General features: G+C 43.3%; 1 protein-coding gene across 6 annotated transcripts in view; it reads right to left on the bottom strand.

Annotated features, from left to right (window-relative positions):
* LOC106604187 (glycine receptor subunit alphaZ1) overlaps window positions 1–23,716 on the bottom strand; it is a 111,391-nt gene that overhangs the window by 17,644 nt on the left and 70,031 nt on the right. For all 6 annotated transcript variants that reach the window (XM_045717859.1, XM_045717862.1, XM_045717864.1 and 3 more), the window contains 4 exons: window positions 15,027–15,250; window positions 9,231–9,313; window positions 8,544–8,681; window positions 1,000–1,214 (listed from right to left, as the gene is read on the bottom strand). In XM_045717859.1, the coding sequence (XP_045573815.1) occupies window positions 1,000–1,214; window positions 8,544–8,681; window positions 9,231–9,313; window positions 15,027–15,250 (660 nt within the window). The remainder of the gene's footprint in view (window positions 1–999; window positions 1,215–8,543; window positions 8,682–9,230; window positions 9,314–15,026; window positions 15,251–23,716) is intronic.

The following is a 23,716-nucleotide window of genomic DNA, read 5'->3' as shown; positions in this document are numbered from 1 at the left end:
ACAAAATGTGGAAAAAGTCAAGGGGTCTGAATACTTTCTGAAGGCACCGGATCTGTATCTAATAATCCTATGAGCCTTGATTCATTCATTTGATGTCTGCTACAAAGACAACATTTAACTTCAAACTCTAAGAACTGTCCAGTACACAGTAGTCTGTACGGTCAATTGGATTGGCAGTGAGAGAGAGAGATGTATGGAAACCACATCTTTGACCTGGAAATGGGACTAAAGCTAGACTGGGTTGGCTTGTCAGTTTATCTGAAGCTCACTGTATTTGACAAGTCAATGACCAAGTGGCCCTGGAATGCAGTTTAGGTGGCATTACAGAATGCATGGTTCACAAGACATTGTTCAAATGATGAGAAGTCAGCAGCCCGAGACAGACAGATTACTTTTACTCTTTCCTGGTGTCGTTGGATTGTGGGATTTCTAGTTTTCCACACTAGATCAGATATTTTTATGTGTTTTTTTAGTTTTACAGTACTTGATCAATTAAAATTCTTCATTCTTCATCTCTTTGTTTTGAAAGTAGAGCACTACAACAGGGGGATAGAAAATAATGACAGCAAAAAGTCAATTTTCCATGGTGGCTAGATTTGTTGAGGGTGACTGAATGTTGTTGTCATTCAAAATGGCCCTCTATCCTCTCCTTCCCTCCCTGTCACCAATGCACCAAGTTAGTGAGGCGTGGAAGAGGGAGAGCAATCTGTGCTGTGTGCACCTACGCTCAGCCGTGTTGTGTGATCATTATTGTGACAACTGAACTGCATACAAATCACGGTTCACTTGTTCAATTTTCCAGAGAACATGAATCACCTAATGTCAACAAACAAAATGGGAGGATACTTTTCCAGGACATAATTATAAAATCATAGTCCCTCATGCAAAGTCCCTCTTCCTTATTAATCTGAAAATCCCTTTTTTCTCATGTTGAGTTAGTTTGACCATCTAGGACAATAGACAGAGTGTGGTTTGTAGTTCATCTAGGACAATCCTCACCTTGGGGAGGGAGGCTCGGGAGCCGGAGCTCTGGGTGGTCATAGTGAGCACGGTGGTAATGCCCAGTCCCACTCTGGCAGGTGCAGCGTCCATGTTGATCCAGAAGGACACCCAGGACAAAATGACAATCAGAAGGCTGGGGATGTACATCTGAATCAGGTAATAGCCCATCTGCCTCTCCAGATGGAAACGAGCCTCGATACAAGTGAACTTTCCTGCACAGACAGAGGAGAAAGCAGGGGTTCAGTATTATACAGAGGACACAGACAGAGGAGAAAGCAGGGGTTCAGTATTATACAGAGGACACAGACAGAGGATAAAGCAGGGGTTCAGTATTATACAGAGGACACAGACAGAGGAGAAAGCAAGGGTTCAGTATTATACAGAGGACACAGACAGAGGATAAAGCAGGGGTTCAGTATTATACAGAGGACACAGACAGAGGAGAAAGCAAGGGTTCAGTATTATACAGAGGACAGACAGAGGATAAAGCAGGGGTTCAGTATTATACAGAGGACACAGACAGAGGAGAAAGCAGGGGTTCAGTATTATACAGAGGACACAGACAGAGGAGGAAGCAGGGGTTCAGTATTATACAGAGGACACAGACAGAGGAGAAAGCAGGGGTTCAGTATTATACAGAGGACACAGACAGAGGAGGAAGCAGGGGTTCAGTATTATACAGAGGACAGACAGAGGATAAAGCAGGGGTTCAGTATTATACAGAGGACACAGACAGAGGAGAAAGCAGGGGTTCAGTATTATACAGAGGACACAGACAGAGGAGAAAGCAGGGGTTCAGTATTATACAGAGGTCACAGACAGAGGAGAAAGCAGGGGTTCAGTATTATACAGAGGACACAGACAGAGGAGGAAGCAGGGGTTCCGTATTATACAGAGGACACAGACAGAGGAGAAAGCAGGGGTTCAGTATTATACAGAGGACACAGACAGAGGAGGAAGCAGGGGTTCAGTATTATACAGAGGACAGACAGAGGATAAAGCAGGGGTTCAGTATTATACAGAGGACACAAACAGAGGAGAAAGCAGGGGTTCAGTATTATACAGAGGACAGACAGAGGAGAAAGCAGGGGTTCAGTATTATACAGAGGACAGACAGAGGAGAAAGCAGGGGTTCAGTATTATACAGAGGACACAGACAGAGGAGAAAGCAGGGGTTCAGTATTATACAGAGGACACAGACAGAGGAGAAAGCAGGGGTTCAGTATTATACAGAGGACACAGACAGAGGAGAAAGCAGGGGTTCAGTATTAAGGTGTGACACAAGATTAAAGATAGTTAAATAGGCAATACAGTCTATACTATGAAATATTACAATATTATTACTACAATACAGTATATACTATGATATAATATGATATATTCTAATATTATTACTACAATACAGTCTATATACTATGATATATTATATTATTACTACAATACAGTCTATATACAGTCGTGGCCAAAAGTTTTGAGAATTACACAAATATTAATTTTCACAAAGTCTGCTGCCTCAGTTTGTATGATGGCAATTTGCATATACTCCAGAATGTTATGAAGAGTGATCAGATGAATTGCAATTAATTGCAAAGTCCCTCTTTGCCATGCAAATGAACTGAATCCCCCAAAAACATTTCCACTGCATTTCAGCCCTGCCACAAAAGGACCAGCTGACATCATGTCAGTGATTCTCTCGTTAACACAGGTGTGAGTGTTGACGAGGACAAGGCTGGAGATCACTCTGTGTCACGGCTGTGTGGAGAGACGGACCAAGGCGCAGCGTGCTCTGAGTTCCACATCTTTATTTTTGTGAAACTTACAAAACAAAAAGGAAACAACAATGAACCGTAACATAAGAGGTGCAGCATGCATGTACTCAAAATAAGATCCCACAAGAACCAGTGGGGAAATGGCTGCCTAAATATGATCCCCAATCAGAGACAACGATAAACAGCTGCCTCTGATTGGGAACCATACCAGGCCAACATAGACATAAAACAACCTAGATTACCCACCCTAGTCACACCCCGACCTAACAAACATAGAGAATAAAAGGCTCTCTATGGTCAGGGCATGATACTCTGTCATGCTGATTGAGTACAAATAACAGACTGGAAGCTTCAAAAGGAGGGTGGTGCTTGGAATCATTGTTCTTCCTCTGTCAATCATGGTTACCTGCAAGGAAACACGTGCCGTCATCATTGCTTTGCACAAAAAGGGCTTCACAGGCAAGGATATTGCTGCCAGTAAGATTGCACCTAAATCAACCATTTATCGGATCATCAAGAACTTCAAGGAGAGCGGTTCAATTGTTGTGAAGAAGGCTTCAGGGCGCCGAAGAAAGTCCAGCAAGAGCCAGGACCGTCTCCTAAAGTTGATTCAGCTGCGGGATCTGGGCACCACCAGTACAGAGCTTGCTCAGGAATGGCAGCAGGCAGGTGTGAGTGCATCTGCACGCACAGCGAGGCGAAGACTTTTGGAGGATGGCCTGGTGTCAAGAAGGGCAGCAAAGAAGCCACTTCTCTCCAGGAAAAACATCAGGGACAGACTGATATTCTGCAAAAGGTACAGGGATTGGACTGCTGAGGACTGGGGTAAAGTCATTTTCTCTGATGAATCCCCTTTCTGATTGTTTGGGGCATCCGGGAAAAAAGCTTGTCCAGAGAAGACAAGATGAGCGCTACCATCAGTCCTGTGTCATGCCAACAGTAAAGCATCCTGAGACCATTCATGTGTGGGGTTGCTTCTCAGCCAAGGAAGTGGGCTCACTCACAATTTTGCCTAAGAACACAGCCATGAATAAAGAATGGTACCAACACATCCTCCGAGAGCAACTTCTCCCAACCATCCAGGAACAGTTTGGTGACGAACAATGCCTTTTCCAGCATGATGGAGCACCTTGCCATAAGGCAAAAGTGATAACTAAGTGGCTTGGGGAACAAAACATCAATATTTTGGGTCCATGGCCAGGAAACTGCCCAGACCTTAATCCCATTGAGAACTTGTGGTCAATCCTCAAGAGGCGGGTGGACAAACAAAACCCCACAAATTCTGACAAACTCCAAGCATTTATTATGCAAGAATGGGCTGCCATCAGTCAGGATGTGGCCCAGAAGTTAACTGACAGCATGCCAGGGCGGATTGCAGAGGTCTTGAAAAAGAAGGGTCAACACTGCAAATATTGACTCTTTGCATCAACTTCATGTAATTGTCAATAAAAGCCTTTGACACTTATGAAATGCTTGTAATTATACTTCAGTATTCCATAGTAACATCTGACAAAAATATCTAAAGACACTGAAGCAGCAGACTTTGTGGAAATTAATATTTGTGTCATTCTCAAAACTTTTGGCCGCGACTGTACTATGATATATTATAATATTATTACTACAATACAGTCTATATACTATGATATAATATATATTATATTATTACTACAATACAGTATATACTATGATATAATATATATTATATTATTACTACAATACAGTCCCCAATATTATATTATTACTACAATACAGTATATATACTATGATATAATATGATATATTATTATCTAATATTTTACTGTTGTTGCTGCTGTGTTATGGATCTTCTGTTATCATTACAGATATACTGTAACACATCATCCAATCTTTCTGTTCTGCATGTCTCAAGAACACAAAGAAGAAAGATAACTGTAGGCAAGGCAATGGCTATTCAAGCTCCTTTTCCACATGGCTGTGGATACCCTCAGTGCTGAATTGCCTCCTAACTTAATTATCCTCCTATTTCCCTGAAGTGTTGGAAGAGACTGAGGCAGAGCCCTGGAGAGAACATCAGTTTGACAGAGTGGCTGTAGGTAAAGTACCCCCTACATTCCAATGTAACACACCACTATAGCTGACAGGTGTTATGTTGTGGTTGAACCCACTATAGCTGACAGGTGTTATGTTGTGGTTGAACCCACTATAGCTGACAGGTGTTATGTTGTGGTTGAACCCACTATAGCTGACAGGTGTTATGTTGTGGTTGAACCCACTATAGCTGACAGGTGTTATGATGTGGTTGAACTCACTATAGCTGACAGGTGTTATGTTGTGGTTGAACCCACTATAGCTGACAGGTGTTATGTTGTGGTTGAACCCACTATAGCTGACAGGTGTTATGTTGTGGTTGAACCCACTGCAGCTGACAGGTGTTATGTTAGTTTACTCCCAAACAGCACCCTATTCCCTATATAGTACACTACTTTTGACCGGGGCTCATAGGCAGTAGGGTGACTAGGGTGCCATTTTGGACATAACCCAGAACAGAAGCTAAAAGAGGGCATTATAAACTCATGATAGGTATCCTCTTTCTTTTTCATGCTGACTGTGTGATGTAAGCACCAGGGGTGTCTTGTCTGTCAGAGTGGCTAGATGCTCCAGATTGCTGACCAGCCATTTAATCAGCTTAGATCCATGGAAGACAGCTGTCTTTGTGTTGAAGACTTTCAATTCAATTAGAGTTTAATGCTAGTGTATTGTTTTGGATGTGGAGAGAGAGAGACATGGAAGGAGGCTACAGCGTCATTGAAATTGATTTATAGCTGTGTTACACTTCAGGGCTTTTAAGTGATTTACAGCTGTGATACACTTCAGGGCTTTTAAATGACTTACAGCTGTGATACACCTCAAGGCTTTTAAGTGATTTACAGCTGTGATACACTTCAGGGCTTTTATGTGATTAATAGCTGTGATACACCTCAGGGCTTTTAAGTGATTAATAGCTGTGTTACACTTCAGGGCTTTTAAGTGATTAATAGCTGTGTTACACTTCAGGGCTTTTAAGTGATTAATAGCTGTGATACACTTCAGGGCTTTTAAATGACTTACAGCTGTGATACACCTCAAGGCTTTTAAGTGATTTACAGCTGTGATACACTTCAGGGCTTTTATGTGATTAATAGCTGTGATACACCTCAGGGCTTTTAAGTGATTAATAGCTGTGTTACACTTCAGGGCTTTTAAGTGATTAATAGCTGTGTTACACTTCAGGGCTTTTAAGTGATTAATAGCTGTGATACACTTCAGGGCTTTTAAGTGATTAATAGCTGGTTTACACTTCAGGGCTTTTAAGTACACTCCATATTTTTCATCTGATAAGATATGATGGTCTCTCTATGATAGGGGGGTGTATGTGACAGACAGAGAGAGAGACAAGGAGACAGAGACAGAGAGACAGACAGACAGAGAAAATGACTGGTCTCTCAGACCACGGATATGATATTTACAGATCGAAAACAAATAATGCTGGGATACAGAGAGAGGGGGGTCGAGAGAGAGAGAGAGAGAGAGAGAGAGAGATAGACCGAGAGCAAGAGGGAGAGAGACTGTCCTTGAAGAATCCATCCCCAAGAGGTCACGGAGGGGAGTGGGGACAGAGACCGAGGGAAGACCTGAGGGTTTGTCACTGGTGTTTACCACCACAAAAAAAAGAAGATGAATTATGAAGGGTAGAGATAGAGAGAAGCATGCTCACTCCTTTCCTCTCCCTGGTCATATGAGGTCCAGGTTTGTTCCAATATGCTCATTATGTGGCTCTGAGTGTGCCAGGTTCTAACCTGCCTGCCCACTGTGTTCAGTGTGTGAGTGTGTGAGTGTGTGGGAGGAGGGGATTTAGCATGCCATCTAGCATCTGTACTCAGCCATGTCAGGGCTGTCCATGTCTGAGAGAACAGGATTCTAGAGTTAGCAGACAGACACCGTCCATCATCCGGTCTGTCATTTCCAGATGTCACCTTCTCCTGAGCGATGTTATGATATTTATAACAATCCTGATTTTTATGGCACCACATATCAATTTTGTTTGGGGGACATGGGATATGTTATAGAAATAGTCCAATGTCAGGTCAACAACAGAACAAACAAAATGCTCTGAAAAAAACAAATATCAAATCAAATCATATCAAATTATATCAAATCATATCATATCAAATCATACCATATCAATCAAATCATATCAAAATTATATCATATCAAATTATATCAAATCATATCATATCATATCAATCAAATCATATTAAATCATTTCAAAATTATATCATATCATATCAAATTTATGTCAAATCATATCATACCATATAAAATCATATCAAATCATATCAAATCCAAATCATATCACATTAAATCATATCAAAATGATATCATATTATATTATATCAAATCATATCAAAATGATATCATATCAAATCATATCAAATCATATCAAAATTCTATCTTATCAAATCATATCAAATCATATCACATCATATCAAATCATATCATATCAAATCATATCAAAATGATATCATATTATATTATATCAAATTATATCAAAATTCAATCATATCAAATCATATCAAAATTATATCAAATCATGTCAAAATTATATCATATCAAATCATATCAAAATTATATCATATCATATCAAATCATATCAAAATTATATAAAATCATATCATATCATATTAAATCATATCAAATCATATCCTATCAAATCATATGAAATCATAGCATATCATATTAAATCCTATCAAATCATATCCTATCAAATCATTTGAAATCATAGCATATCATATGAAATCATATGAAATCATATCAAATAATATCAAAATTATATCATATCAAATATTAAATCATATATCAAATCATAGTAGAAAATAACAGTACACCTATTTTTCTTTCTGTTACCTTTTGTGTTTCTCTCACTCTATTCTATTTTAGATTATTCTAGACTGGCTTTTAGTCTCAGTTTAGATTCCATCTGGACTGGCCTTCAGTCTCTGTTTAGATTCCATCTGGACTGGCCTTCAGTCTCTGTTTAGATTCCATCTGGACTGGCCTTCAGTCTCTGTTTAGATTTAATCTAGACTGGCCTTCAGTCTCTGTTTAGATTCCATCTGGACTGGCCTTCAGTCTCTGTTTCGATTCCACCTGGACTGGCCTTCAGTCTCTGTTTAGATTCCATCTGGACTGGCCTTCAGTCTCTGTTTAGATTTAATCTAGACTGGCCTTCAGTCTCTGTTTCGATTCCACCTGGACTGGCCTTCAGTCTCTGTTTAGATTCCATCTGGACTGGCCTTCAGTCTCTGTTTAGATTCCATCTGGACTGGCCTTCAGTCTCTGTTTAGATTTAATCTAGACTGGCCTTCAGTCTCTGTTTCGATTCCATCTGGACTGGCCTTCAGTCTCTGTTTAGATTCCATCTGGACTGGCCTTCAGTCTCTGTTTTCTTCTGTTGTATCTGGAGTGTAACAGTGTGAGACTGATGAAGTTGAGTGGCCAGATGGTTTTCAGTGAATAGGGGGCCATTTTGGACAAAGCTCTGATTGGTTTCGGTCCTTCCTCCCTTCTTTCTCCCACTCTGTGTTCCAGCATTATGTGTCCTAACAATGCACCCTGTAATGTCTATGTTACGCTGTTCTCAGATAGTCAACAAAAGCCCAACATAGAGAAAGAGAGTTTAGCTTAACATACAACACGCCCCAAATAAAAATATAAGGTAGATGTAGCCTGAGAGGTGAAGAGAGACAAACCAACCTGTGTTGTAGTGCTTGGTACAGTATCGCAGGTCTTTCTCCTCTTTCAGTATAAACTGAGGTAATGTCAACCCGTCTGCTACCTGCACGGCTCCCTTCTCATCCCACTCAAATATGAGATCATTCATCGTATAGCCGACTGGATGGGAACAGTTTGAAATAAGATCATTATTACCACAGTATTACTACAGTCTTACTACCACAGATTAGTATCACAGTACATTCAAGCTGTTTGTAAGAGAGAAAAAAAATCATTATTGACAATGTGGTATGATGAAGGTTTAAATGCCTTGATCAACCAACTCTACCGTAGCTCCACAGTGTTCATATAGAAGCAATACATGTTGTTTTCATTCTTCACACCTGAGAACAATAAGTCAAGAAAAAAGACAATGCCATCATTTCCAAAGAGAGGAGGTGGGGAGGGAGGGAGAGGCCAGTGTTGGCTGGTTAGAGCAGGTTGGAGCAGGTTTGTCCCCCTAACTCCCTCCCTGTCCCTTCCCTGTATCTGCTCTCTGCTGCTGGAGGGGCCGTGTAAATCACCTAGCCTTTCATCATACTGTCCTCCAGACCAGGGACACATCCATCTCACCAACACAAAATAAATACTTCCCCCTACCCTATCTGTGTGTGTGTGTGTGTGCGCGTGTGTGATAACTGTGTTCCTAAAGGATAATGGAATACTCACAACTCTCCAGCTGCATGATACAGGTCTGTACGTCCATTGGGAAGTTCTTCAAGTCCATGGGACAGGCCAGGACCAGTGTTATTCTGGTCACATAGAATAGAACACAACAGAACAGAACAGAACAGAACAGCATAAAACAGGAAAGACCAGAACAGAACAGACTGGCCAGGATCAGCGTTATTTTGTTAACAAGTTTAAATAGAATAGAATGGAATATAATGGAATGGAATAGAATGGAATATAATAGAATGGAATAGGATAGAGTGGAATAGAATAGAATAGCATGGAATAGGATAGAGTGGAATAGAATAGAACGGAATAGAATATAATGGAATAGAATAAATGAAATATTATAGAATGGAATAGAATGTAATGGAATAGGATATAATGGAATAGAATGGAATAGGATAGAATGGAATAGGATAGAATGTAATAGGATAGAGTGGAATAGAATAGAACAGAATATAATGGAATAGAATAAATGAAATATTATAGAATGGAATAGGATAGAATGGAATTTAGAACTTTCTAGAACACATCAGGTCCATGGGACAGGCCAGGATCAGTGTTATTCTGGTCACATAGCATCCATCATTAAACTAGGTCATAATGTTGGTAACACTTTACCGGCACTTATAACAACATGTTATATGCATGTGTACGCCATTATAACGTCATATAATAAGGTTTATAGTATGTCTTGTTGCGTTATTCTTATAAACCACTAGCACAGCATTACAGGAGTAGCAGGGTAACATATTGTTCTATATTTCCTGTCATGATGGCCTTTAATATAAAAGGTTACATTATACACCTCAGAACATTCTTCCCCTCATGACGAACACCTTCCTGCTAGCCATGCATGTGAACCTCATCCCCAAACAGACGGGTTGCATCTCCATGTTACTGTTCATACCGCGAGTATAGAAAACACCTTTAAAAGCAGCAGCCATTCGTGCTTCAACCTAGAGGGCTGCTGTTACTTTTATCTTGAGATACATGTAGGTAGGTGAGGAGCAGGTATATTGGTTGCATTGCATTCATAGTTTACTTATACCGCAGTGTGATATCATCACTGTTACACGACAAATGTTATTTATAAGGTTTCTTTTTTCAATCAGAAAAGACACTGAGACAGGTTCTCTTTAGCGCGGGGTCAGGTGAGAATCAAAGACACAGACAGGTTCTCTTTAGCGCGGGGTCAGGTGAGAATCAAAGACACAGACAGGTTCTCTTTAGCGCGGGGTCAGGTGAGAATCAAAGACACAGACAGGTTCTCTTTAGCGCGGGGTCAGGTGAGAATCAAAGACACAGACAGGTTCTCTTTAGCGCGGGGTCAGGTGAGAATCAAAGACACAGACAGGTTCTCTTTAGCGCGGGGTCAGGTGAGAATCAAAGACACAGACAGGTTCTCTTTAGCGCGGGGTCAGGTGAGAATCAAAGACACAGACAGGTTCTCTTTAGCGCGGGGTCAGGTGAGAATCAAAGACACAGAGACAGGTTCTCTTTAGCGCGGGGTCAGGTGAGACTCAAAGACACAGACAGGTTCTCTTTAGCGCGGGGTCAGGTGAGAATCAAAGACACAGACAGGTTCTCTTTAGCGCGGGGTCAGGTGAGAATCAAAGACACAGACAGGTTCTCTTTAGCGCGGGGTCAGGTGAGAATCAAAGACACAGACAGGTTCTCTTTAGCGTGGGGTCAGGTGAGAATCAAAGACACAGACAGGTTCTCTTTAGCGCGGGGTCAGGTGAGAATCAAAGACACTGACAGGTTCTCTTTAGCGTGGGGTCAGGTGAGAATCAAAGACACTGAGACAGGTTCTCTTTAGCGCGGGGTCAGGTGAGAATCAAAGACACAGACAGGTTCTCTTTAGCGCGGGGTCAGGTGAGAATCAAAAACACAGACAGGTTCTCTTTAGCGCGGGGTCAGGTGAGAATCAAAGACACAGACAGGTTCTCTTTAGCGCGGGGTCAGGTGAGAATCAAAGACACAGACAGGTTCTCTTTAGCGGGGTCAGGTGAGAATCAAAGACACAGACAGGTTCTCTTTAGCGCGGGGTCAGGTGAGAATCAAAGACACAGACAGGTTCTCTTTAGCGTGGGGTCAGGTGAGAATCAAAGACACAGACAGGTTCTCTTTAGCGCGGGGTCAGGTGAGAATCAAAGACACAGACAGGTTCTCTTTAGCGTGGGGTCAGGTGAGAATCAAAGACACTGAGACAGGTTCTCTTTAGCGCGGGGTCAGGTGAGAATCAAAGACACAGACAGGTTCTCTTTAGCGGGGGTCAGGTGAGAATCAAAGACACAGACAGGTTCTCTTTAGCGTGGGGTCAGGTGAGAATCAAAGACACTGAGACAGGTTCTCTTTAGCGCGGGGTCAGGTGAGAATCAAAGACACAGACAGGTTCTCTTTAGCGCGGGGTCAGGTGAGAATCAAAGACACAGACAGGTTCTCTTTAGCGCGGGGTCAGGTGAGAATCAAAGACACAGACAGGTTCTCTTTAGCGTGGGGTCAGGTGAGAATCAAATACACTGAGACAGGTTCTCTTTAGCGCGGGGTCAGGTGAGAATCAAAGACACAGACAGGTTCTCTTTAGCGTGGGGTCAGGTGAGAATCAAAGACACTGAGACAGGTTCTCTTTAGCGCGGGGTCAGGTGAGAATCAAAGACACAGACAGGTTCTCTTTAGCGCGGGGTCAGGTGAGAATCAAAGACACAGACAGGTTCTCTTTAGCGGGGTCAGGTGAGAATCAAAGACACAGACAGGTTCTCTTTAGCGCGGGGTCAGGTGAGAATCAAAGACACTGAGACAGGTTCTCTTTAGCGCGGGGTCAGGTGAGAATCAAAGACACAGACAGGTTCTCTTTAGCGCGGGGTCAGGTGAGAATCAAAGACACAGACAGGTTCTCTTTAGCGGGGGTCAGGTGAGAATCAAAGACACAGACAGGTTCTCTTTAGCGCGGGGTCAGGTGAGAATCAAAGACACAGACAGGTTCTCTTTAGCGTGGGGTCAGGTGAGAATCAAAGACACTGAGACAGGTTCTCTTTAGCGCGGGGTCAGGTGAGAATCAAAGACACAGACAGGTTCTCTTTAGCGCGGGGTCAGGTGAGAATCAAAGACACAGACAGGTTCTCTTTAGCGCGGGGTCAGGTGAGAATCAAAGACACAGACAGGTTCTCTTTAGCGTGGGGTCAGGTGAGAATCAAATACACTGAGACAGGTTCTCTTTAGCGCGGGGTCAGGTGAGAATCAAAGACACAGACAGGTTCTCTTTAGCGTGGGGTCAGGTGAGAATCAAAGACACTGAGACAGGTTCTCTTTAGCGCGGGGTCAGGTGAGAATCAAAGACACAGACAGGTTCTCTTTAGCGCGGGGTCAGGTGAGAATCAAAGACACAGACAGGTTCTCTTTAGCGCGGGGTCAGGTGAGAATCAAAGACACAGACAGGTTCTCTTTAGCGCGGGGTCAGGTGAGAATCAAAGACACAGACAGGTTCTCTTTAGCGCGGGGTCAGGTGAGAATCAAAGACACAGACAGGTTCTCTTTAGCGCGGGGTCAGGTGAGAATCAAAGACACTGAGACAGGTTCTCTTTAGCGCGGGGTCAGGTGAGAATCAAAGACACTGAGACAGGTTCTCTTTAGCGCGGGGTCAGGTGAGAATCAAAGACACAGAGACAGGTTCTCTTTAGCGCGGGGTCAGGTGAGAATCAAAGACACAGACAGGTTCTCTTTAGCGCGGGGTCAGGTGAGAATCAAAGACACAGAGACAGGTTCTCTTTAGCGCGGGGTCAGGTGAGAATCAAAGACACAGACAGGTTCTCTTTAGCGCGGGGTCAGGTGAGAATCAAAGACACAGACAGGTTCTCTTTAGCGCGGGGTCAGGTGAGAATCAAAGACACAGACAGGTTCTCTTTAGCGGGGGTCAGGTGAGAATCAAAGACACAGACAGGTTCTCTTTAGCGCGGGGTCAGGTGAGAATCAAAGACACAGACAGGTTCTCTTTAGCGGGGGTCAGGTGAGAATCAAAGACACTGAGACAGGTTCTCTTTAGCGGGGGTCAGGTGAGAATCAAAGACACTGAGACAGGTTCTCTTTAGCGCGGGGTCAGGTGAGAATCAAAGACACAGAGACAGGTTCTCTTTAGCGCGGGGTCAGGTGAGAATCAAAGACACAGACAGGTTCTCTTTAGCGGGGGTCAGGTGAGAATCAAAGACACAGAGACAGGTTCTCTTTAGCGCGGGGTCAGGTGAGAATCAAAGACACAGACAGGTTCTCTTTAGCGCGGGGTCAGGTGAGAATCAAAGACACAGACAGGTTCTCTTTAGCGCGGGGTCAGGTGAGAATCAAAGACACAGACAGGTTCTCTTTAGCGCGGGGTCAGGTGAGAATCAAAGCGATCTAATGGGTTAATTTAATGGTGTCAAGGTAAGAAATGAGAAGGCCTCTTCTCACTGTCTTCCCATGGCTGTTTATAAGGATCCAATTCCCCTATGCCTGTCCAAGTGTTGAATACTAGGCTTGATAACAGATCAAATACACTGCAAACATGCTCACATTTAAAGGAGATCACTTTAGTTGTTGTTTGGATGTTAATTTATGTTTTGTTTCTACCATAAGCAATATAGAGACAAATCAGAGAGCATCTGTCAGCCATAGGCTAGCATAGGATAGACATTCATCTGTCAGCCATAGGTCTAGCACCGGATAGACATTCATCTGTCAGCCATAGGTCTAGCACCGGGTAGACATTCATCTGTCAGCCATAGGTCTAGCACCGGATAGACATTCATCTGTCAGCCATAGGTCTAGCACCGGGTAGACATTCATCTGTCAGCCATAGGTCTAGCACCGGATAGACATTCATCTGTCAGCCATAGGTCTAGCACCGGATAGACATTCATCTGTCAGCCATAGGTCTAGCACCGGGTAGACATTCATCTGTCAGCCATAGGTCTAGCACCGGATAGACATTCATCTGTCAGCCATAGGTCTAGCACCGGGTAGACATTCATCTGTCAGCCATAGGTCTAGCACCGGATAGACATTCATCTGTCAGCCATAGGTCTAGCACCGGATAGACATTCATCTGTCAGCCATAGGTCTAGCACCGGATAGACATTCATCTGTCAGCCATAGGTCTAGCACCGGATAGACATTCATCTGTCAGCCATAGGTCTAGCACCGGGTAGACATTCATCTGTCAGCCATAGGTCTAGCACCGGATAGACATTCATCTGTCAGCCATAGGTCTAGCACCGGATAGACATTCATCTGTCAGCCATAGGTCTAGCACCGGATAGACATTCATCTGTCAGCCATAGGTCTAGCACCGGGTAGACATTAATCTGTCAGCCATAGGTCTAGCACCGGATAGACATTCATCTGTCAGCCATAGGTCTAGCACTGGATAGACATGAATCCGTCAGCCATAGGTCTAGCACCGGGTAGACATTCATCTGTCAGCCATAGGTCTAGCACCGGGTAGACATGAATCTGTCAGCCATAGGCCTAGCACCGGGTAGACATTCATCTGTCAGCCATAGGTCTAGCACCGGGTAGACATGAATCTGTCAGCCATAGGCCTAGCACCGGGTAGACATTCATCTGTCAGCCATAGGTCTAGCACCGGATAGACATTCATCTGTCAGCCATAGGTCTAGCACCGGGTAGACATTCATCTGTCAGCCATAGATCTAGCACCGGGTAGACATGAATCCATCAGCCATAGGTCTAGCACCGGGTAGACATTCTGAGAAACTAACAAGAGGAAGATACAACAAGAAAAGAATAGCATACCGAATACTATACAATACGTTCCCATTTTTTGAAATCCTTAGTAGCTTGTTGTCAGTCGTAACCTCATGGAAATTGGCGCCTTTTTCATTGGCGAAGAACAAATCAGGTTTCCAGATAGAGTCCAACATAGATGGGTCCAGGTCAAGAGAATCGTCGGGGTATTCACTATAGGCCAGCCTGGGGTCGTTCCATTGCTGTCTCAGGAAGATATTCACTCTGTAGTCCTGGGGAGAGAACAGTTAAATGTCAATAAGTGCATCAGATTATCAGAGAAAGGCCAAGCTATGTCAGTGCATTGCATAGCCAGGACTCAGAGGGAGGTTTGATTTGTTGGTTGGTTGATTGGTTTGTTTGTTTAATTGTTTAATATAATCATACATTTCTGGGTTAAATGAGTGCACAAGACATGGGGATCGGTTTCCAATTCTTTCGACCTTAAAAACCCAATGCATTTTTTATTGAATAAAGCTTAGTTAAACTAAAGACTATAGACGTTATTGGGCTTTCCAGGTGTAGATTGTTTATGCAAATCACGCATGTCTGAGTAGCAGTAGCATTCTTAAGGCAGGAGATAAATAATGGTCCTGGTGGTTCATCATGTAAATGTCCTTTAGAAGACCCTCAATAGAGCTGTGGCCTATAGCCACAACAGTTCACCGTAATTGTCAATTATTCTAGAGAACGAGCGTGCCGTTATATCATCCCATAATGACCATTAAGCTGTCTAGGCTGTAATGTAGCGAGGCATGATATATCAGTCGACTGAGGGGACAGCAGGTGACCTTTCCAATGGCAATCAGCCACAACATTAGAAGGACATTGTCGAGCAATTATCTCACTACACACAGATAGACCTGTTTCTTTATTAGGGGAATTTTGTTTAAAAAAAGAAAGAAGAGTTTTTACGGAGAAAAAAAAGAACAACAAATGTAGAGTCCAGTCTGACTATGATTACATAATGAGGTTTAGTCTGACTATGATTACATAATGAGGTTTAGTCTGACTATGATTACATAATGAGGTTTAGTCTGACTATGATTACATAATGAGGTTTAGTCTGACTATGATTACATAATGAGGTTTAGTCTGACTATGATTACATAATGAGGTTTAGTCTGACTATGATTACATAATGAGGTTTAGTCTGACTATGATTACAAAATTAGGTCTAGTCTCACTATGATTACAGAGTGAGGTCTAGTCTGACTATGATTACAGAATGAGGTCTAGTCCGACTATGACTACAGAATGAGGTCTAGTCCGACTAAGGTTACATAATGAGGTCTAGTCCGACTATGATTACAGAATGAGGGCTAGTCCGACTATGACTACAGAATCAGCTCTAGTCTGACGATGATTACAAAATGAAGTCTAGTCTGACTATGATTACAGAATCAGGTCTAGTCTGACTATGATTACAGAACCAGGTCTAGTCTGACTATGACTACAGAATCAGGTCTAGTCTGACTATGACTACAGAATCAGGTCTAGTCTGACTATGACTACAGAATCAGGTCTAGTCTGACTATGACTACAGAATGAGGTATAGTCTAACTATGAGACAATGATTACAGAATGAGGTCTAGTCTGACTATTTTTACAGAAATAGGTCTAGTCTGACTATGATTACAGAATCAGGTCTAGTCTGACTATGATTACAGAATAAGCTCTAGTCTGACAATGATTACAGAATGAGGTCTAGTCTGACTATAATTACATAATGAGGTCTAGTATGACTATAATTACATAATGAGGTCTAGTCTGACTATGACTACAGAATCAGGTCTAGTCTGACTATGATTACATAATGAGGTCTAGTAATACTATGATTACACAATGAGGTCTAGTCCGACTATGATTACAGAATGAGGTCTAGTCCGACTATGATTACATAATGAGGTCTAGCCCGACTATGACTACATAGTGAGGTCTAGTCCGACTATGACTTCATAATGAGGTCTAGTCCGACTATGATTACGGAATCAGGTCTAGTCTGACTATGACTACAGAATGAGGTCCAGTCTGACTATGATTACAGAATGAGGTCCAGTCTGACTATGATTACATAATGAGGTCTAGTAAGACTATGATTACACAATGAGGTCTAGTCTGACTATGATTACGTAATGAGGTCTAGTCTGACAATGATTACAGAATGAGATCTAGTCTGACTATGATTACAGAATTAGGTCTAGTCTGACTATGATTACATAAAGAGGTCCAGTCTGACAATGACTACAGAACGCGGTCTAAGCTGATTATGATTACAGAATGAGGACTAGTCTGAATATGACTACAGAATGAGGTCTAGTGTAACTATGACTACAGAATGAGGTCTAGTGTAACTATGATTACAGAATTAGGTCTAGTCTATGATTACATAGTGAGGTCTAGTCTGACTATGATTACATAATGAGGTCTAGTAGGACTATGATTACAGAATGAGGTCCAGTCTGACTATGACTACAGAATGAGGTCCAGTCTGACAATGACAACAAAAGGAGGTGTAGTCTGACTATGATTACATAATGAGGTCTAGTCAGACTATGACTACAGAATGAGGTCGAGTCTGACTATGACTACAGAATGAGGTCGAGTCTGACTATGATTACAGAATGAGGTCTAGTGTAACTATGACTACAGAATGAGGTCTACTCTGACTATGACTACAGAATGAGGTCTAGTCTGACTATGACTACAGAATGAGGTCGAGTTTGACTATGACTACAGAATGAGGTCAAGTCTGACAATGACTACAGAATGAGGTCGAGTCTGACTATGATTACAGAATGAGGTCTAGTGTAACTATGACTACAGAATGAGGTCTACTCTGACTATGACTACAGAATGAGGTCTAGTCTGACTATGACTACAGAATGAGGTCGAGTCTGACTATGACTACAGAATGAGGTCGAGTCTGACTATGACTACAGAATCAGGTCGAGTCTGACTATGATTACAGAATGAGGTCTACTCTGACTATGACTACAGAATGAGGTCTAGTCTGACTATGACTACAGAATGAGGTCTAGTCTGACTATGACTACAGAATGCGGTCTAGTCTGACTATGACTACAGAATGAGGTCTAGTCTGACTATGATTAGAGAATGAGGTCTAGCCTGACTATGACTACAGAATGAGGTCTAGCCTGACTATGATTACAGAATGAGGTCTAGTCTGACTATGATTACAGAATGAGGTCTTCATAGACCTTTTCATTATTTAAAGTAGTAGCAATCTAGATTTTAAACACACAGGTGGAATATGAAAATATTTCCCCAACAAAGGATAAAATAAAAAAATGTCAGAATCGAGGCTGTTTTAAGATTATCTTCCAGGGTAGTTAGATAATATCTCACACATTATGACAACACATCTGCTGCTGTTCACTAGCAGAGAGAAGTGACTGAATCAGTAATATATCTCCACTCTTAGAAAAAAGGGTTCCAAAAGGCTTCTTCGGCTCTCCCCATAGCAGAACCCTTTTTGGTTCAAGGTAAAACCGTTTGGTTCCAGGTAGAACCATTTTAGGTTCCATGTTCTATCGGGAACCAACAAGGGTTCTTAAAAGGGTTCTCCAATGGGGACAGCCAAATAACCTTTTTAGGTTCTTGATAGCACCTTTTTTCTAAAAGTGTAGAGACCATGGGAGTTGAGCAACTACAGACACATACAGCAGCCATTCGACCAAAAATATATTTGCAGTCCAAATGGCACCCTATTCCCTATTTAGTGCACTACTTTTGACCAGGGCCCTATGAGGGTGCCATTTGGGATGAAGTCTATCTATCATCTACCTCAGTAGCCTTGCAGACGAAGAGAGATTGCAGACTGGGAAACACTGCTAGTTTACCACAGGGGTATTCATTAGGCATTGGTTTGTTGCCAACATAGAAATATAATTACTAGAACAGGAAATCCCCTGTTCAAGTCAATGTTTGGTGATGGGTGAATGGGCGGCTATATTGAGTCATTCCATTTCGATGATTGCCAACACTACCTTACTACAATGACTGATTCGACTGTTTGTTACTATTAACTTACTATTACACATTATAAGTGAGATCAAGAAAGATATAATTAAAATTGTCATCTCAGACCAAATCCCACCGCGGTCACCAAATGTAAACGTATTTAATGTGTGTGATTGAAAAAAAGGATCCTTAACATAGTGGGACCAATTGGGTTCAAACACGGGTCTCCTACACGTGAAAAGAGGATCAAGTCAGGAGCCAAGGAATTAGCTCCAGAGCCAACAACACAGCAGGTCTCAGTCTTGTTCTAACCCAACCTCTTCTACAACAGTCTGATTTTGAATCATGGAGTATACTGTTGGATTACAAAGCATAGAGTTGTCTCACACACTCATCCATCAGCATCAGCAGAAGCCATAGGTGAACTTTCTCAGACATGTTGAGTGTGATTTATCTCAGCAAACTGATTTACCACAACAGCATAGCACCCAATCCTTAATGCGATTCAAGCCGAAGGCCAAATGCACCCTCTCCTAGTCCTGGCTGTGACATTTTAAAAGTTAAAGGTTTGGCTATGCAGTCTCATGATGACTCTGGTCTGCATGGTGCAACACCCAACCAACTCCACCAACACCCTGTAACAAACAGGAAAATGAAAGAGCAGCAGTCTAGGAATGAGTCCCAAAATGGCATCCTATTGCCTACATAGTGCACTACTTTTGCCCAATGCCCCTGAGCCCAGGTCAAAGAATAGGTTTTCCATTTGGGACACAAGTTAGGAGAGCTAATGAAATAGCCTCTGGCTTTTCCCCCTGGGAATCGTAACTTTAAAGCCGGGTAAACAATTAGACAGTGGTGGGTCACAGAGGACCTCAGGTTGCTATTGTGGACCAGGAGTCATGTGCGTCCCAAATGGTAGCCTATTCCTTACATAGTGCACTACTTTATACCAGAGCCCACTATACAGGGAATAGGGTGCCATTTGCGACGCAGACTCAGTCGGATCATTACTGCATGAAACATTGTTCTCACAGCCCTATAAGCACTAAAGATTGAATGATCTAATTCTCTTTAGTTTCACCTCCACCCATCCCTTAGTCCATTTCTTTCTCAACTAGTTTGAACGTTTCTGTGTGAATGAGAGAGAGATAGAGACAGAGAGAGAGACAGAGACAGAGAGAGAGAAAGAAAATAGGCTTTTTACTAAATTATCGTACGACACCACGTATTCACCCTGGACACCCTAATTTACAAACAAACCAAATCAAAGGCAAAACTTTTGACTCAATTTGGCATGAGGGACTGCTATACAAATTGATGGAAAGTGGTGTTGAGGGAAATAAATACAACATTATAAAATCCATGTACACAAAGTGTGTCATTAAAATTGGCAAAAAACACGCATTTCGTTCCACAGGGCCGGGGGGTGAGACAGGGATGCAGCTTAAGTCCCACCCTCTTCAACATATATCAACAAATTGGCGAGGGCACTAGAACAGTCGACTTCACCGTACTAGAATCTGAAGTCAAATGTCTACTATTTGTTGATGATCTAGTGCTTCTGTCCCCAACCATGGAGGGCCTACAGCAGCACCTAGATCTTCCGCAGAGATTCTGTCAGATCTGGGCCCTGATAGTAAATCTCAGTAAGACAAAAATATTGCTGTTCCAAAAAAGGTCCAGTTGCCAGGATCACAAATACAAATTCCATCTAGACACAGTTGCCCTAGAGCACACAAAAAACTATACATACCTCGGCCTAAACATCAGTGCCACAGGTAACTTCCACAAAGATGTGGGGTGGCAGGGTAGCCTAGTGGTAGCCTAGTGGTTAGAGCGTTGGACTAGTAATCGAAAGGTTGCAAGTTCGAATCCCCGAGCTGCCAATGTACAAATCTGTCATTTTGCCCCTGAACAAGGCAGTTAACCCACTGTTCCTAGGCCGTCATTGAAAATAAGAATTTATTCTTAACTGACTTGCTTAGTTAAATAAAGGTATAATAAAATGTGAATGAGCTGAGAGATAAGGCAAGAAGGGCCTTCTATGCCATCAAACGGAACATAAAAATCGACATACCAATTAGGATTTGGCTAAAAATACTTGAATCAGTTATAGAACCCATTGCCCTTTATGGTTGTGAGGTCTGTGGTCTGCTCACCAACCAAGATTTCACAAAATGGGACAAACACCAAATTGAGACTCTGCATGCAGAATTCTGCAAAAATATCCTCAGTGTAAAACACAAAATAATGCATGTGGAGAAGAATTAAGTGTTACGTTCGTCGATAGAAGGATCGGACCAAGGTGCAGCGTGGTAAGCGTACATCTTAATTTATTAGATGAACACCAAAACAAAACCAAAATAAATACGAAAACGTAACGTTCTGTAGGGCAATACAGCACAGTACCAAAAACAAGATCCCACAATCTAAGGTGGGAAAAAGGGCTGGCTAAGTATGATCCCCAATCAGAGACAACGACAAACAGCTGTCTGTGATTGGGAACCATACTAGGCCAACAAAGAAATAGAAACATAGATTTCCCACCCTAGTCACACTCTGACCTAACCAAATAGAGAATAAAAGGGATCTCTAAGGTCAGGGCGTGACATTAGGACGATACCCGCTAATTATCAAAATCCAGAAAAGAGACGTTAAATTCTACAACCACCTAAAAGGAAGCGATTCTCAAACCTTCCATAACAAGCCATCACCTACAGAGATATGAACTTGGGGAAGAGTCCCCTAAGCAAGCTGGTCCTGGGGATCTGTTAACAAACACAAACAGCCCTCAGAGCCCTAGAAAAGCAACACAATTAGACCCAACCAAATCATGAGAAAACTTGACAAATTGGAAATAATTTACAAAAAACTGAGCAAACTAGAACGCTATTTGGCCCTAAACAGAGATTACACAGAATACCTGACCACTGTGACTGACCCAAACTTAAGGAAAGCTTTGACTATGTACAGACTCAGTGAGCATAACCTTGCTATTGAGAAAGGCCGCCGTAGGCAGACCTGGCCCTCAAGTAAAGAATGAGGAGGAAACTGAGCTGCACTTCCTAACCTCCTGCCAAATGTATGACCATATTAGAGACACATATTTCCCTCAGATTACATAGATCCACAAAGAACTCGAAAACAAACCCAATTTTGATCAACTACAACCGATATTTAGGTTTTTTTATTTTCCATTTTGTACTTTACCTATTTGCCCTTAAATTGAATTTAATTGAGAGGCAGAGAGAGAGAGAGAGAGAGAGAGAGAGAGAGAGAGAGAGAGAGAGAGAGAGAGAGAGAGAGAGAGAGAGAGAGAGAGAGAGAGAGAGAGAGAGAGAGAGAGAGAGAGAGAGAGAGAGAGAGAGAGAGAGAGAGAGAGAAGCAGAGAGAGAGAGACAGAGAGAGACAGAGAGTAGGAGGAAAGGCTTCCGGATCAATTTCACTGGTTGTGGAGTGTACAGGGAGAAAAAGAGTGGAAAATCATGAATTTGTTCTGCATGAGGAGGTTGTGCAGTCTGCAGGAGTTTTAGTTAAAGCTCTACTGATGCGTCTCACCCAGGGAGACTTGGCATGGAGACTTGAGACTAGGGCCATCCCCTCCCATCCCAGCCATTCCCCTCCCATCCCATTCCAGCCCAGCCCATCCCCTCCCCTCCCATCCAAGACCATCCCCTACCAGCCCATCCCCAACCATCCCAGCCCATCCCCTCCTATCCCAGCCCTTCCCCTCCCATCCCATCCCTTCCCCTCCCATCCCATCCCAGCCCATCACCTCCCCTCCCCTCCCCTACCATCCCAGCCCATCCCCTCCCAACCCAACCCCTCCTAGCCCATCCCATCCCAAATCCTACCAACCCATCCCCTCCAATCCCATGCCAGCCCCTACCCTCCCATCCCTGCCCCTCCCATCCCCTCCAAACTCAGCCCGTCCCCTCCCATCCCATCCCAGCCAATCCCCTCCCATCCCAACCCAGCCCCTCCCATCCCAGCCCATCCAAGCCAATCCCAGCCCATCCCAGCCAATCCAAGCCAATCCCAGCCCATTCCATCCGATCCCATCCCATCCCAACCCATCCCATCCCCTCCCATCCCAGACCATCCCCTCCCATCCCAGACCATCCCCTCCAAGCACAGCCCATCCAAGGCCATCCCATCCAAGGCTATCCCATCCCATCCCTTCCCATCCCAACTCAACCCAGTCCATCCTAGCCCATTCCATCCCATCCCTTCCCATCCCCTCCCATCCCAGCCCATTCCATCCCACCCCATTCCATCCCATTCCATCCCAGTAGATCCCAGCCCATTCCAACCCATCCCAACCCATCCCAGCCCATTCCATTCCATTCCATCCCAGCCCATCCCATCCCAGCCCAGTCCATCCCAGCCCATCCCAGCCCATCCCAACCCATCCCATTCCATCCCAGCCCAACCCAGCCCATTCCATCCGAGCCCATTCCATCCCAGCCCATTCAAGCCCATCCCATCCCCTCCCCTCCCATCCCATCCCAGCCCACCCCTCCCATTCCAGCCCCTCCCATCCAAACCCCTCCCATCCCATCCAAGACCAGACCATCCAATGCCATCCCATCCAAGCCCATTCCATTCCATCCCATCCCAACCCAACCCATCCCATCCCCTCCCATCCCATTCCATCCCAGCCCCTCCAAGCCCAGCCCATCAAAGGCCATCCCATCCAAGGCTATCCCATTCCT

The sequence above is a fragment of the Salmo salar genome, chromosome ssa05, assembly GCF_905237065.1.
Source record: "Salmo salar chromosome ssa05, Ssal_v3.1, whole genome shotgun sequence".
NCBI lineage: Eukaryota > Metazoa > Chordata > Actinopteri > Salmoniformes > Salmonidae > Salmo > Salmo salar.
The sequence above is the reverse complement of the archived record's forward strand: the minus strand, read 5'-3'. Positions and strand labels throughout refer to the sequence as shown.